The 13,841-nt window shown below is 45.3% G+C and overlaps 1 protein-coding gene across 5 annotated transcripts in view; it reads left to right on the top strand.

Moving 5' to 3' along the window:
- EVI5 (ecotropic viral integration site 5) overlaps positions 1 to 13,841 on the top strand; it is a 70,983-nt gene that overhangs the window by 9,368 nt on the left and 47,774 nt on the right. For 3 of the 5 annotated variants that reach the window (XM_081194010.1, XM_081194011.1, XM_081194007.1), the window contains exons 2-4: positions 3,307 to 3,524; positions 7,316 to 7,505; positions 7,832 to 8,056. In XM_081194010.1, the coding sequence (XP_081050136.1) occupies positions 3,376 to 3,524; positions 7,316 to 7,505; positions 7,832 to 8,056 (564 nt within the window). In that variant the 5' untranslated portion in view covers positions 3,307 to 3,375. Of the gene's footprint in view, positions 1 to 2,423; positions 2,443 to 3,306; positions 3,525 to 5,620; positions 5,695 to 7,315; positions 7,506 to 7,831; positions 8,057 to 13,841 lie in introns of those variants that run through there. The other 2 variants (XM_081194008.1, XM_081194009.1) reach the window with 2 other exon arrangements.

Here is a 13,841-nt window from a genome sequence, read left to right as displayed (position 1 = left end):
CTTGTCTGATTTGGCCCTTAAATGAAATCTCTGAAGAGCATTTTCAGTAGGTTGCTGTGTGAAACCTGGATATATTTGTGCTCAGCACTTGTATGAGACAAACTGGAAAGGTCAAGCCTACCTTGACATGTCCCTTTCTTGCTTTTGCTAAACATGGCGATTGTGTTACCTGAGAAACAAAAATGCTAACCTGTGCTGGCATTTACAGGTACATAGTGACCGTGTTTTGCAGTTCTGCAGAAGTATTTCAAATTAAAGCGTCAACAAGTCATGCAAATTAGAAAACCCCTGGGCTCAGACCAGACAACATTTTCAAGTTCTCTGGAAACTTGCTTTGTGGGGAAATAAATACCTGTCATTGCTTTAAAAGAAGAGGGAACGTTTGCTGTTCTTTGAGGCTTTGTGGGTTTTTTAGCACGTTAAAATTATGCATATTTACTTCTGCAGTTTTTACTTCTCCTTTCAAGTTCAGTCAGTGGCTATTAAAAAAATAACAACCTGGTGTTTTTGGGTTCCACTAATGTAGAAGCACTTTCTCGGAGTGAAAGTTTTTCTCTTTTCTTGGCACAGAGCAGTTTCTGCCTTGCTCTTGGTTGCTTCCATTGTGCCAAAGAAAACAAATGTCTTGGCTTGTGAAGTATCACCAACAAGAAGAAACCTCTTGCATGTAAATACGGCTGGCAAATGAGATAGTTGGTTCCGGGTTGGCATTGTTCTCTGTATTCAAATTTATGGAGGTGAATCAGAGACAAACATTGGCACCAGAGGCCTGCAGGAGCAAACAGGGGCGCAGGATGAGTACAGCTTACCCTGTAGCAAAGCAAAACAAAAAATCCAACATCCTTGATAAGGGGAGCCCTGTTGACTCGGGTCAGCGGTTTATACAGTGGTACCTCAGGTTACATACGCTTCAGGTTACATACGCTTCAGGTTACAGACTCCGCTAACCCAGAAATAGTGCTTCAGCTTAAGAACTTTGCTTCAGGATGAGAACAGAAACTGTGCTCTGGCGGCGCGGCAGCAGCAGGAGGCCCCATAAGCTAAAGTGGTGCTTCAGGTTAAGAACAGTTTCAGGTTAAGAACGGACCTCCGGAGCGAATTAAGTACTTAACCTGAGGTACCACTGTATAGTCTAGCAGCCTATTCTCACAGTGACCAACCAGATGCCTACAACAGTGGTTCCTAATTGGTGGTCTGCAGACCCCAGGGTGTCCACGTGACCCACCCAGGGGTTCTGTGGCACATGCCCTTCAACTGTTTGGGCCATCCTGTTGGGGCGGGCAAATAATAATAATAATAATAATAATAATAATAATAATAATAATAATAATAATAATAATAATAATATATTATTATTTATACCCTGCTTATCTGGCTGGGCTTCCCCAGCCACTGTGAGTGGTTTCCAACAAAATATAAAAATACAGCAATGCATCAAATATTAAAAGCTTCCCTAAACAGATGTCTTCTAAAAGTCTGGTAGTTGTTGTTGTCTTTGACATCTGGTGGGAGGGTGTTCCACAGGGCGGGTGCCACTACCGAGAAGGCCCTCTGCCCGGTTCCCTGTAACTTGGCTTTTCGCAGTGAGGGAACCGCCAGAAGGCCCTTGGCGCTGGACCTCAGTGTCCAGGGAGAACGATGGGGGTGGAGACACTCCTTCAGATATACCGGACCGAGGCCATTTAGGGCTTTAAAGGTCAGCACCAACACTTTGAATTGTACTTGGAAACGTTCTCGTGTGAGAGCTTGGCGCCCAAAAAGTGTGAGATCACAGCAAAAACGCAGGTCACGTGACTTGCATGAGAGTGCGGCTTGGTTTTGTGCTGGGACATGTTGGAGGGTATGGTGACACAGTTCACGTAACAAAAACTACCTCAGAGAGATCAATATTTTCAGAAGTAGACAGTGCACATTGGTACTGAGGCAGCACCGGTTGTTTAAATTTTGCGCCCCTAATGATTTTCAACCCGGGGCAACCGGGTAGTATGGAACACAGTATTCCAAGTGTGGTCATATCATAGATTTGTATAATGGCATTGTGACATTGGCAGGTTTTTTCCAGTCCCTTTCCTAATGATCCCTGACATGGAATTTGCTTTTTCATAGCTGCCACACACTGGATCAACAACTCCATTGATCTTTCCACTGTCTCTAAGGATCTAAGATCTCTCTTCTGGTCAGTCACTGAAGTACAGACCCCACTAGTTTATATGTGAAGCTGGCCAAAAAAAAAAGACCCAGTGTGAATCACTTTACATTGAATTGTGCTTGCCATTTTAGTGACCATTTTACTGATTTAGCTTTTCTGGAGCTCCCTGAAATCCAATTTTGTTTTAACCAAGAATGATTTCATGGTTAATCCTGCAGCAAACCTGGGTTTCTCACTGCTCGTCATCTCAGCAATGCTGAGAAAAAATTATCACCCATCTGCTACTGTAAAAGGTATTTAACATACATTTAAATCTCTTAATTATCACCTGCTGTAATTTTTTGCCTTCCATTTCCCACCTTGATTCTTTTTTCTTCATATACCTGCCAGCTAAGATTTCACTTCATGCATCTAAAGAAGTAGGTTTGAGTCAGCAGAAGTTCATGCCATTAAAAAATGTTAGTCTTTCAGGTGCTACAAAACTCCTTTGTTCTTACTGTAAATGTGAAATAGCACTGGTCATGGGTATAGCCAAGGGAGGGCTGGGGTGGGGGCAGCTGCTCCCCTTAGATCCACAAATATTATTGAAAGTAATCACTTATCTGAGGTTCTGCCCCACCCCCAGCAGAAGCCCCACCCCCAGCAGAAGCCTGCCCTCTGCATTGTCCTATTTATGAGGTATTTTTACCCATGATTTCCCCAAAAAAGCTCAACAACTTAGATTTCATTAAAAAAAGAAGCTCAAAAATCCATTGCACTGGTTCTCTTCTTTGTTAATACACAAACTACTGGTAAGATATCTGTGAGCAGACCAGCTAGTAAAATTTGGCTGTGGGACTAGACATTTTTGCGGAAGTCTTATTAGCAAGGCTGACGTACCTGCAAGCTTTAGATGTCGCTTTTTCAGAACTTGCAAATGCTCGCTTTTCTATCAGTTCTTTCTTCTCATTAAATAAAAGCGCCGGTGATCGTTAATAGATACCTGAGATGATTCTATGTGGCTGAACAAATTACAGTTGCATGGAAAGGGAAGGAGAAAAAACAAAGGGGGTATGTGTGGAACCACTGGAGGGATCCAGCTAAACACCTATGGCTATGTGCTTGCCATTCCTGACCAGGGAGCTGTTAAATGCCTCCTTGTATGCTTTCCTCCTCAGGTGGCGACAGACAAGGTTACAGGGAAGCTGAGTTCTACTCTCTCATGGGTGAAGAACACTGTCAGTCAAATGGCCAGCCAGGTGGCAAGTCCATCTGCTTCATTACACACGGCATCCTCCTCTACCACGCTCTCGACTCCAGCGTTGTCTCCTTTGTCCCCCGCGGAATTGAGTCCCGATGACTTAGAGCTCTTGGCCAAATTAGAAGAGCAAAACAGGTGAGTGGCAGCTTAGCTTTCCTGGCGGTGCTCAGGTTCGGAAATCGGTTCCAGTGGCGGGGCATGTCTTCCAGCTTATTTGTCTGGCCGTTGGCCGCGAGCCGTATAATTACCTGGCAAGGCGATAAGCTCAGCTTGGAAGCTATCCAGTAGCCTGCGGCGTAGCCATTCTGTCATATGCGTCTGCTGCCAGGTGAGTGAGTCTGGGCAACCTGTGGCATGTCGAATTGTGCAGGTGGGTGGCTTGGTTTTAAAACAACAACAACAGCAGCACGTTCCTGTGCTTTCTTGGAAAGCTAAGCTAGTGTGTTCAAAGATGTGGAACATATAATTGCCTTTAAATCTCCCAAGTTTCCATCTGGTTTTTCAGAAGAATTCTTAATCAAGACTTACATACCTTGCATTCCGGTTCAGTTTCATATTCCTCCCCGACCAGACGGACCATAGCTTTTGTCACAATAAAGGGTTGTGACACTACAGCCTTACCTGAATATTGTACATAAGACTGCAGTACAATTGTGTTGTTGTTGTTGTTTTTAATGCCTTCTTGATAGGCTTGAATGCAAAAAAGATCACATTACGGACCTAAAAGTACAATAGTTATAAATACAACTGACTTGAGCAGCGTCTCTTCATCAAGGTCCCTGTGCTTTGGCGTTTTGTGTTCTGACTTGGCCTTGTCCACACGGCAAGCCAAACCATGGCTTAATTTGTGATTGTGCCTCCCCCCACCCCCACCCCCAGCTGCTACATGCAGCACAAATAGTTCCCCCTGTTTTGTGAACCCAGATCATAGTTCACTTGCTTGTTGCAAACCAACTTGTGAGTGCTAAACAAAAAAAATAAGCCAAGAACAAACCTTGACTGGTCATTCTAGTTTTCCACGTGTAGTTTGTTTGAAACAGATAAAGCATACCACGATCTGGGGCCATGCAACAAGACAAGCTAGACTATGGTTGGTTTGTGACGCGTGTGTCACCCACAGGGACTGGCAGGAAGAACATTCACAGTTCAAAGCAAGCTGTGTATGTAGTTGTGGTTGATTGCTATAAACAGTGCAACTACAGGAGTGTTACAGGTACCCATTGTATACCAGCTGTCCCTTATCACCACTGTCAAAACTATCCCTTCTATGTCATTGCCAAAGTATTTTAAATTTTAAATTACTATTTTTCTTGATGGAATACGGTCTTGCTGTGCTAAAGCTCTAGTTTGGTGGTTTTTTTGTTTTGTTTTGTTTAAGAAGCTGGTGTTTCATGTTTCGTGTATTGATTTGTGACCTTTTGATGGCCGCTTTCAACAATTTTTGTTTGTTTCTTAATTTGGTTGTGAGTCTCCAAGAGACTGTCCTGTGTTAGGCAAATAAGATGAATATATTTTCTTCTAAATCCTCTCTCCCTGTAGCACTCAGCTAGAACAGTAGTTATCTGTCCTCCTAAAAACAAGTCATGAATGCCAGCAAGGATATATCCATGTGCCTATCTTTCTAATTTTATACACTTCAGTAGGTTTTGTTGTTGTTGTGTCCTCTTTTTCTTTTAGAGTGCCTTTTGTGTCATTTCATTTTATCACAGATCTCTCCTAGTCCATCCATTCTCTGTTTCACTTTTGCTCTCTTTCTCTGTTTGGGTAACATATTCTTCGGAAAACGGAAGTAACTATTTTCAGGTGCTTGTATGTGTGTGTTCTTAAAATGGGAAATTCCTTTAGATTTACTGTAATCCTAAGAGATCAAAGTGGAATACCAGTGTTTAGAAAGCCTTATTGAAAACGTGCTTAGAAACCTGAGGAATTGCCTGCTTTCACTCACGAAATGTATGAACCTAACAGTTCTTCAGAGCTCTGCAGGATTCAGATTACACATTCCGTCACTGTGGAAAACAAACTTTGACCTGAGCATGTGCAAAAGATTTGACAAAAACCGGAAGTGTGAAAAAAAGGAAGTAGGGAACCTTTCTCTGGACAAGTACTCGGTTTCTTTATTTTTTTAAGTCACACGGGGTTAAGTTCCCCTCCAATATAAATTGGGATGGTTCATTCTTAACCAATCACGAATCTGTTTGAGGAACGTAAATCATTGATGGAAATGAAGTGGTTTCTTTTCTACTGACTGCTTACGTTATCATAAACTGCAGATTCTGAATTAAAAAGGAGCCATGGACTTATCAAGGTAAGGATTACAGCAGAGAATTAGGATAAATACTTCAAAATACAAACGTTTGCCCCAGTCCGGGTTGCAAAATTATGACTTGTTATGGTGAAGTATTTGTTTCATTCTTCAAGAGTAGACAACCGCGCTTTCTATGCTTATCTGGAGTTTGGACTTGTTTACTGCACTGCTTGTAAGGGAAAGGTTTTCTTTGTGTTTTGCAAATGTAAGGAACGTAGCAGTTTTGCCTTGTAGGCCAAGTTGGGTAAGAAATTATTAAATTTCATGAGCCATGTCTTAACATTCGAAAAGTAGTCCATCACTTGCACACTGATGGTAAGAGTTCCAGTTCCAAATCTTGTATTTGAGCCTTGTGATTCCTTTTCTCCCTGCTTTCCCGTCCTGTGCCCTACCCTAATTTTTAGTTACGGATAATGCTCATGTCTTGCCTGTTCAGGTAAATAATTGCTGTTTTAACTGAGTTCAAGGTTGATTTAAACATAAACAGTGACAGAAAAGCTATTGTTACAGCTGATTCATAAGCTTATGATGATCTTAAATGCTAAAAAAGCTAAGGAAGTAGAAATGGAGCAGCGCCTGCTGTAAGTCTCCCTTCCCGCCTCCAGAACATTAATTCTATATTCCCTGGGTTAATGTTAAGCCATAAAGTGGTCTAGTTCTATCATAGGTGGCTCATTCCCTCAACAGTTTATGAGAATTTGTCGTTCTCTTTGTTAACTGGCAATTTTCATTAAGCTAACAACTGGAAATAGGGATGCGGGTGACGCTGTGGGTTAAACCACAGAGCCTAGGACTTGCTGATCAGAAGGTCGGCGGTTCGAATCCCCACGACAGGGTGAGCTCCCGTTGCTTGGTCCCTGCTCCTGCCAACCTAGCAGTTCGAAAGCATGTCAAAGTGCAAGTAGATAAATAGGTACCGCTCCAGCGGGAAGGTAAGCAGCATTTCTGTGCACTGCTCTGGTTCGCCAGAAGCGGCTTAGTCATGCTGGCCACATGACCCAGAAACTGTACGCCGGCTCCCTCGGCCAATAAAGCGAAATGAGTGCCGCAACCCCAGAGTCGCCCGCGACTGGACCTAACGGTCAGGGGTCCCTTTACATTTAATACTTAGCTACAACTTGTTCACACATCAAGAATGGAATTGCCAGCAAACACATTTCCCCTAAATGTGTGTATTCTATTACTGCAAATATAGAATGGGGAAACATGGGCAGATCAGGAGCAGGGGATATACTTGAGCTTTTCAATACCTTCTGATTCTTCCTGGCAAATGCCCCCTTTCCATTTTTGGAGTCTGGCTTTGACACCCATCCACACCCACCTGTGTGTTCCATTTCTCCCCTTAATAATTCTACCTTTTGATTTGTGAGCTTTATTAAATACTCTCTTACCGGGGGGGGGGGGGAACCATTTCAAAGAACAAGGTTCTGATTCCAGTGCTAAAATATTTAAACTTGGTTTGTTTGTTACTTTGTTTAGTCTCAAAGGGTAATCAAGGAGGTAGTGCAAACAAGCGTGCTTAAAGTTTAGTTCATGGCAGAGCTGTCAATTTCAAATGCAAAATCTGGCCTGTTCTTTTCAATACGTCCAGAAGATTCAAAGTGTTTTGTGTTTACCGCAGATTGTTGGAGACCGACAGCAAATCGCTGCGCTCCGTCGATGGGTCAAGAAGAAACAGCGGATCCTCACTTGTTTCTAGTTCATCAGCTTCTAGCAACCTCAGCCACCTCGAGGAAGATTCCTGGATCCTTTGGGGAAGAATTGTGAATGATTGGGAAGATGTGCGGAAAAAGAAAGAGAAGCAAATTAAGGTTTGTTGATTGGCAGTGTTCAAAATCATTAGTCGTTGGCAGTGTCCGCATTTAGAAATATCACTCTCTAAAATCTGGCGGTTCAGAATGTGATGCCTGGCATCGTAGACTGTGATAGACAGTAAAATGTAATTATGTTCAATTACGTGTTCAATATTATCCTTTTTTGCCTTTTTTTGGTCTTTCTGCTAACACATCCTTCTTAAAAAATGAGAATATGTGCGCATGAATATGAGGATTTTTGTAAACTGCACGCTTTGAGATTATTGCAAGTAGAGCAGTTAATAAATAAACACTCATCAATTTATTTATTTTTTACGCTCTAGGAACTTGTTCGAAAAGGGATACCGCATCATTTCCGAGCAATAGTTTGGCAGCTTTTATGCACAGCTCAAAATATGCCAATTAAGGATCAATATTCGGAACTCTTGAAAATGACTTCACCTTCTGAAAAGCTTATAAGAAGGGACATTGCTAGGACATACCCCGAGCACGACTTTTTTAAAGAAAAAGACAGCCTTGGGCAGGAGGTTTTATTTAATGTAATGAAGGTAAGTCAGCAGCTCATATCAGATAAGTAATTGTTTTAAGCAAATATTTGCTTTGAAACTGCGATTTTATTTATATTTTGATTTAAAACTGCCGTTTTATTTATGTTTGATAAAGTGTAAGTCCATATTTTAATGGTTTTTTAAACGTAAATCATAAATCTTAGACTCTTTCATGGATTAAGCAGTATATAAATATGAAATGTTCACGCTGACACTAAACTTAAGCCGTGACACCCAAGCTATGTCTCTATATACTGAGCATATTGTTGCACGGCACCCCAGTCTCCAAGCAGTGCATGATTCCAGGGGTTCCAAGCCTTGGATTCAAACAGAAATCAAACATTGCCCTGTTTTTCTCTCCCCCAGCATCAGTGTTTTTCTAACTACAGTGGTTGTTGTTGTTTAGTTGTTTAGTCGTGTCCGACTCTTCGTGACCCCATGGACCAGAGCACGCCAGGCACTCCTGTCTTCCACTGCCTCCTGCAGTTTGGTCAAACTCATGCTGGTAGCTTCGAGAACACTGTCCAACCATCTCGTCCTCTGTCATCCCTTTCTCCTTGTGCCCTCCATCTTTCCCAGCATCAGGGTCTTTTCCAGGGAGTCTTCTCTTCTCATGAGGTGGCCAAAGTATTGGAGCCTCAGCTTCAGGATCTGTCCTTCCAGTGAGCACTCAGGGCTGATTTCCTTAAGAATGGATAGGTTTGATCTTCTTGCAGTCCATGGGACTCTCAAGAGTCTCCTCCAGCACCATAATTCAAAAGCATCAATTCTTCAGCAATCAGCCTTCTTTATGGAACTACAGTTCTTAACTTGAAGCACCACTTTAGCTAATGGGGCCTCCCGCTGCCGCCGCACAATTTCTGTTCTCATCCTGAAGCAAAGTTCTTAACCCGAGGTACTATTTCTGGGTTAGCGGAGTCTGTAACCTGAAGCGTATGTAACCTGAAGCGTATGTAACCTGAGGTACCACTGTACCACCTAGCCATTTGCCATCTCACACAGATCCACTTCCTTCATTCCCCTAAACAGCCCATCACCCAGACAGATCACTAAAACAATCTTTTACTTAATAACAATTTAAACAATTTATTTAACTAAAACAATAACATTATAGCATATGTATCCATGTTTGCTAACTGATGTGGTTAAACTTTTTTTAAAAAAAACAAAACCCAAAAACCTTAGCACACGTGAAAAACTCAAATCCTTATTTCCTGATGAATAGCCTTTGGACTATAATGTGACTTAAATAGAAAACTATCTTTAGATTTTTCCTCCAAAAGCAATTTAAATCCGATTTTTAATTTTTTTTAAACCATTAATTTTTAGCCACCCTGATCCCTTGGTATAACCTAGCGTAAGACTCACTTTTTTTACACTTGTGTACATACATGCACATGAATTTACCGTATTTTTCGCTCTATTGGACGCACCGGACCACAGGACGCACCTAGTTTTTACAGGGGAAAATCAAGGAAAAAAATATTATCCCTCCCCCCCAGCCCCAAAGAGCAACGGACAGGCTGCGTGCAGCCTGTTTGCTTCTCCCAGAGCTTCTCGGGGCTGCGGGGGAAGCCCGGGTTCCCCCACCAGCCCCAAAGAGCAAAGAAGCCAAGACAGCGCACGGGATCCATAGCCGCGCAACCTCTCCAGCCAGGAGCTAAACCTCTCCAGCGCGGCTAAAGAAGACAAGGCAGTGAGCGCGATCCATCCCACTCACTGCCCTGGCTTCCTCTTTAGCCTTGCGCAGCATCTTTAGTCTTGCGCAACGGGATGGATTGCGCCCGCTGTCCACCGGGGCTGGACTAGATGACTCCTGGGGTTCCCTTCCAACCCTGCAATTCTATGACCTCGGAAGGTGTTTGGGGTCTCCACCACTGGAGGCTTTTAAGCAGCGGTTGGGGGACCATCTGTCTGGCGTTCTTTAGCTGTGATTCCTACATTGTGAGGGGGCTGGGCTAGATGACCCTCGGGTGGCCCTCCCAACTCTATACAGTCCTACAGTTCTGCAGCAGGAGATCCACAGCCACTTAGAATCATAGAATCATAGAGTTGGAATAGACCACAAGGGCCATCGAGTCCAATCCCCTGCCAAGCAGGAAACACCATCAGAGCACTTCACACAATGCCCACACCATCAGAGCACTTCACACAATACCCACCATCAGACCACTTCACACAATGCCCACTCCCAATTTTCATCTGAGAGACATGTGGCTTCAGTGTCTAGGCAGGTACCCCCCTACCTGCCACACTTCCCCCACCCCACTTAAGCTAAGGGAATTCCTGCCCAGAGAAGCTCCCAGGTGAGGCAAGGGTTAAGATCTACCTCTGATAGAGGCACGCAAGGCTAAAGAGGAAGCCAGGGCAGTGGGATGGATCTCGCTCCTTGCCCTGGCTTCCTCTTTAGCCTTGCGAAGCCTCCTCCCCCCTCCCCCCCGCTGGAGAGGCGCGCAAGTCTAAAGAGGAAGCCAGGGCAGCGAACGGGATGGATCGCGTTCCCTGCCCTGGCTTCCTCTTTAGCCTTGCGAAGCCTCCCCCCCCCCCCAGAGGCGCGCAAGTCTAAAGAGGAAGCCAAGGCAGCGAACGTGATGGATCGCGTTCCCTGCCCTGGCTTCCTCTTTAGCCTTGCGAAGCCTCCTCCCCCCCCCCAGGCGCGCAAGTCTAAAGAGGAAGCCAAGGCAGCGAACGTGATGGATCGCGTTCCCTGCCCTAGCTTCCTCTTTAGCCTTGCGAAGCCTCCTCCCCCCCCAGGCGCGCAAGTCTAAAGAGGAAGCCAAGGCAGCGGACGGGATGGATCGCGTTCCCTGCCCTGGCTTCCTCTTTAGCCTTGCGAAGCCTCCTCCCCCCCCCCAGGCGCGCAAGTCTAAAGAGGAAGCCAAGGCAGCGGACGGGATGGATCGCGCTCGCTGCCCTGGCTTCCTCTTTAGCCTTGCGAAGCCTCCCCCCCCCCAGAGGCGCGCAAGTCTAAAGAGGAAGCCAAGGCAGCGAACGTGATGGATCGCGTTCCCTGCCCTGGCTTCCTCTTTAGCCTTGTGAAGCCTCCTCCCCCCCCCCCAGGCGCGCAAGTCTAAAGAGGAAGCCAAGGCAGCGGACGGGATGGATGCGTTCCCTGCCCTGGCTTCCTCTTTAGCCTTGCGAAGCCTCCTCCCCCCCAAGGCGCGCAAGTCTAAAGAGGAAGCCAAGGCAGCGAACGGGATGGATCGCGCTCGCTGCCCTGGCTTCCTCTTTAGCCTTGCGAAGCCTCCTCCCCCCCCCCAGAGGCGCGCAAGTCTAAAGAGGAAGCCAAGGCAGCGAACGGGATGGATCGCGCTCGCTGCCCTGGCTTCCTCTTTAGCCTTGCGAAGCCTCCTCCCCCCCCCCCAGGCGCGCAAGTCTAAAGAGGAAGCCAAGGCAGCGAACGGGATGGATCGCGCTCCCTGCCCTGGCTTCCTCTTTAGCCTTGCGAAGCCTCCCCCCGGCTGGAGAGGTTGTGCAAGGCTTTTCTAGAGGAGGGAGAAGGGACTGACTGGCGGTGTCAGTCCCTTCTCCCTCTCGGGGAAAAGCCCGCAAGAGCCGCGCGACGCTTGTGTGGGGCTCTTGAGGGCTTTTCCTGCCAGCCTCCCCCCTGCATTCGCTCCATAGGACGCACAGACTTTTCCCCTTAGGTTTTAAGACGGGAAAAGTGCGTCCTATGGTGCGAAAAGTACGGTATATTTATGAGTATTCATCGGCTGTATGTGTACTCCAAATTAGAAGGCAAAATGGGGTAGTTGGCAGAAGGTTTTTGCATTTCTGAGTCAGATCCCATCATTAACAAGGTGTTTCATGACAGATGAGGACTCCCCAGTCTGCTACTGGGTATCTCTGTGGTTTGGCTCTACGGAAAAATTCGCCACCCTAAGCAATGAAAACAAGTTGACTGGTAAAAGTCCCAGATCTTTGAAGGGAGAAAGGGAGATCTTTTTGATGGCTAAGACTAGCTTTCAGTCACAGTGAATTATTTTCCTATGGTGTACCAATCACAGTGATTTAAAGGTAAAGGGTAAAGGGACCCCTGAGCATTAGGTCCTGTCATGACCGACTCTGGGGTTGCGGTGCTCATCTCGCTTTACTGGCTGAGGGAGCCGGCGTACAGCTTCCGGGTCATGTGGCCAGCATGACTAAGCCGCTTCTGGCGAACCAGAGCAGCACATGGAAACACTATTTACTTTCCCGCCGGAGTGGTACCTATTTATGTACTTGCACTGCATGCTTTCGAACTGCTAGGTTGGCAGGAGCAGGTACTGAGCAACGGGAGCTCACCCCGTCGCAGGGATTCGAATCGCCGACCTTCTGATCGGCAAGCCCTAGGCTCTGTGGTTTAACCCCAGTGCCACCCGCGTTCCTCATAGTAATTTAGGGGAGGGCTTAAAAGTTTTTTGTTTTAAAACAAAGGAAACGTCCATAACTTTTGGTTCTCAAGCAGCGTAGCATATAAGCCAGTATATCGTAGATCTCGACTGCTCCATTTTCTTCCATCTGCATTTTTCATCTTTCAAAGACATTAACTGCTGCTAGATTGGGTCCTGCATATCATATGGCTCATGTGAGTAAGACTTCCATGAGAGAAATACTGGAATGTAGCACGTGGACTGACCTTTGGGAAATTACTTGGGCTCATCAATTGCAATTAGACTTTCTGACAGCGAAGGGAAGAATTACCCTGTTGTTGCAAGTTAGGCACATCTGTTGTAGACATTCAGCCAGCCAAGAGAATGAGCTCATGTTGAACTGTCAATTGACTTTTTCATACGAATGCACTCGAAACATTTCCTGCTGATTGCTGTTTCCTTTTGATTGGAAGTGTGGTGCAGCTCGTTATTTGTGCATTGCGCAGCACATCAGAGGTGGTATACGTAATCAACACGCTTTCCTTTTTTAATGCCCTGGAATATAAAATATGCAAATATACAGCTGGAAGGGTGGGGATAACCAGGAGACCGACACTCATATCTCTCAAATCAGAAACCTTAGAAAGGAAGATCTCAGCTCTGTTTTGGACATGTATTTAACAGCTATAGTGGGAGTTCTTGTACAGCATGGAGGGAAGCCTTCTTGATTTCAAGGATAAGTTCAGCCTTCTGCCCCACTTTCAACCAGTAGCACACATGCAAATGTTGACCGCCTACCAGTTAGGATTGCTGGTTTTTCACTTAGCACATTGGGGGGTAGCAGAGGGGTAAAATTGCAAACATGTCTTGCCTCTACACTCCTTCGCACAATCTGCACACAGCTCCTTCTGTGCTTATGTCCTTATACCAGCCCTACTAGTACAAAGGTTGAGAAAAGAGCCCATTAGGCAAATTTCCAGGTACATCTGTTGCTCACCGTTCTTTTTTCCCCTTTTCCATTCCTCGTATGCCATTCCTGTTGCTGCCTCCAGTCTTCCTTCCTGAAGCCCTCTGCTTCCTTCACTTCCCCACACTTTCTATGAGTGCTCATTTGACCTTTGGGTACTGTACTTTTCCTCCGACGTACAGATCTGCTTCCATTATACTAGCACCGCCACGTAATTGATTGCCTCTTCCTCTTGCCATGTGTTTGTGGCATCCTAGCATCTCAGCCTGTAGCCAGGATCCTTGCAGGCTAGCATGCATAAAACCTCTGGGTTTCAGTAGAATGTAAACTTAATTCTATATTAGCAGAACCTCTGTGCACTTCTTGTTTCTTGTGTTAAAGAATAATAAGGATGCTATTGACGGTGATGTGCCCAAGAAACCTGAAGTCTACAACCTGTATGAATTAAAGGGTGCCAAAATGACTT

The sequence above is a fragment of the Podarcis bocagei genome (assembly GCF_964188305.1).
Source record: "Podarcis bocagei genome assembly, chromosome: 5".
Lineage (NCBI taxonomy): Eukaryota > Metazoa > Chordata > Lepidosauria > Squamata > Lacertidae > Podarcis > Podarcis bocagei.
Note: the sequence above shows the minus strand (reverse complement) of the source record. Positions and strands in the feature narration are given on the sequence as shown.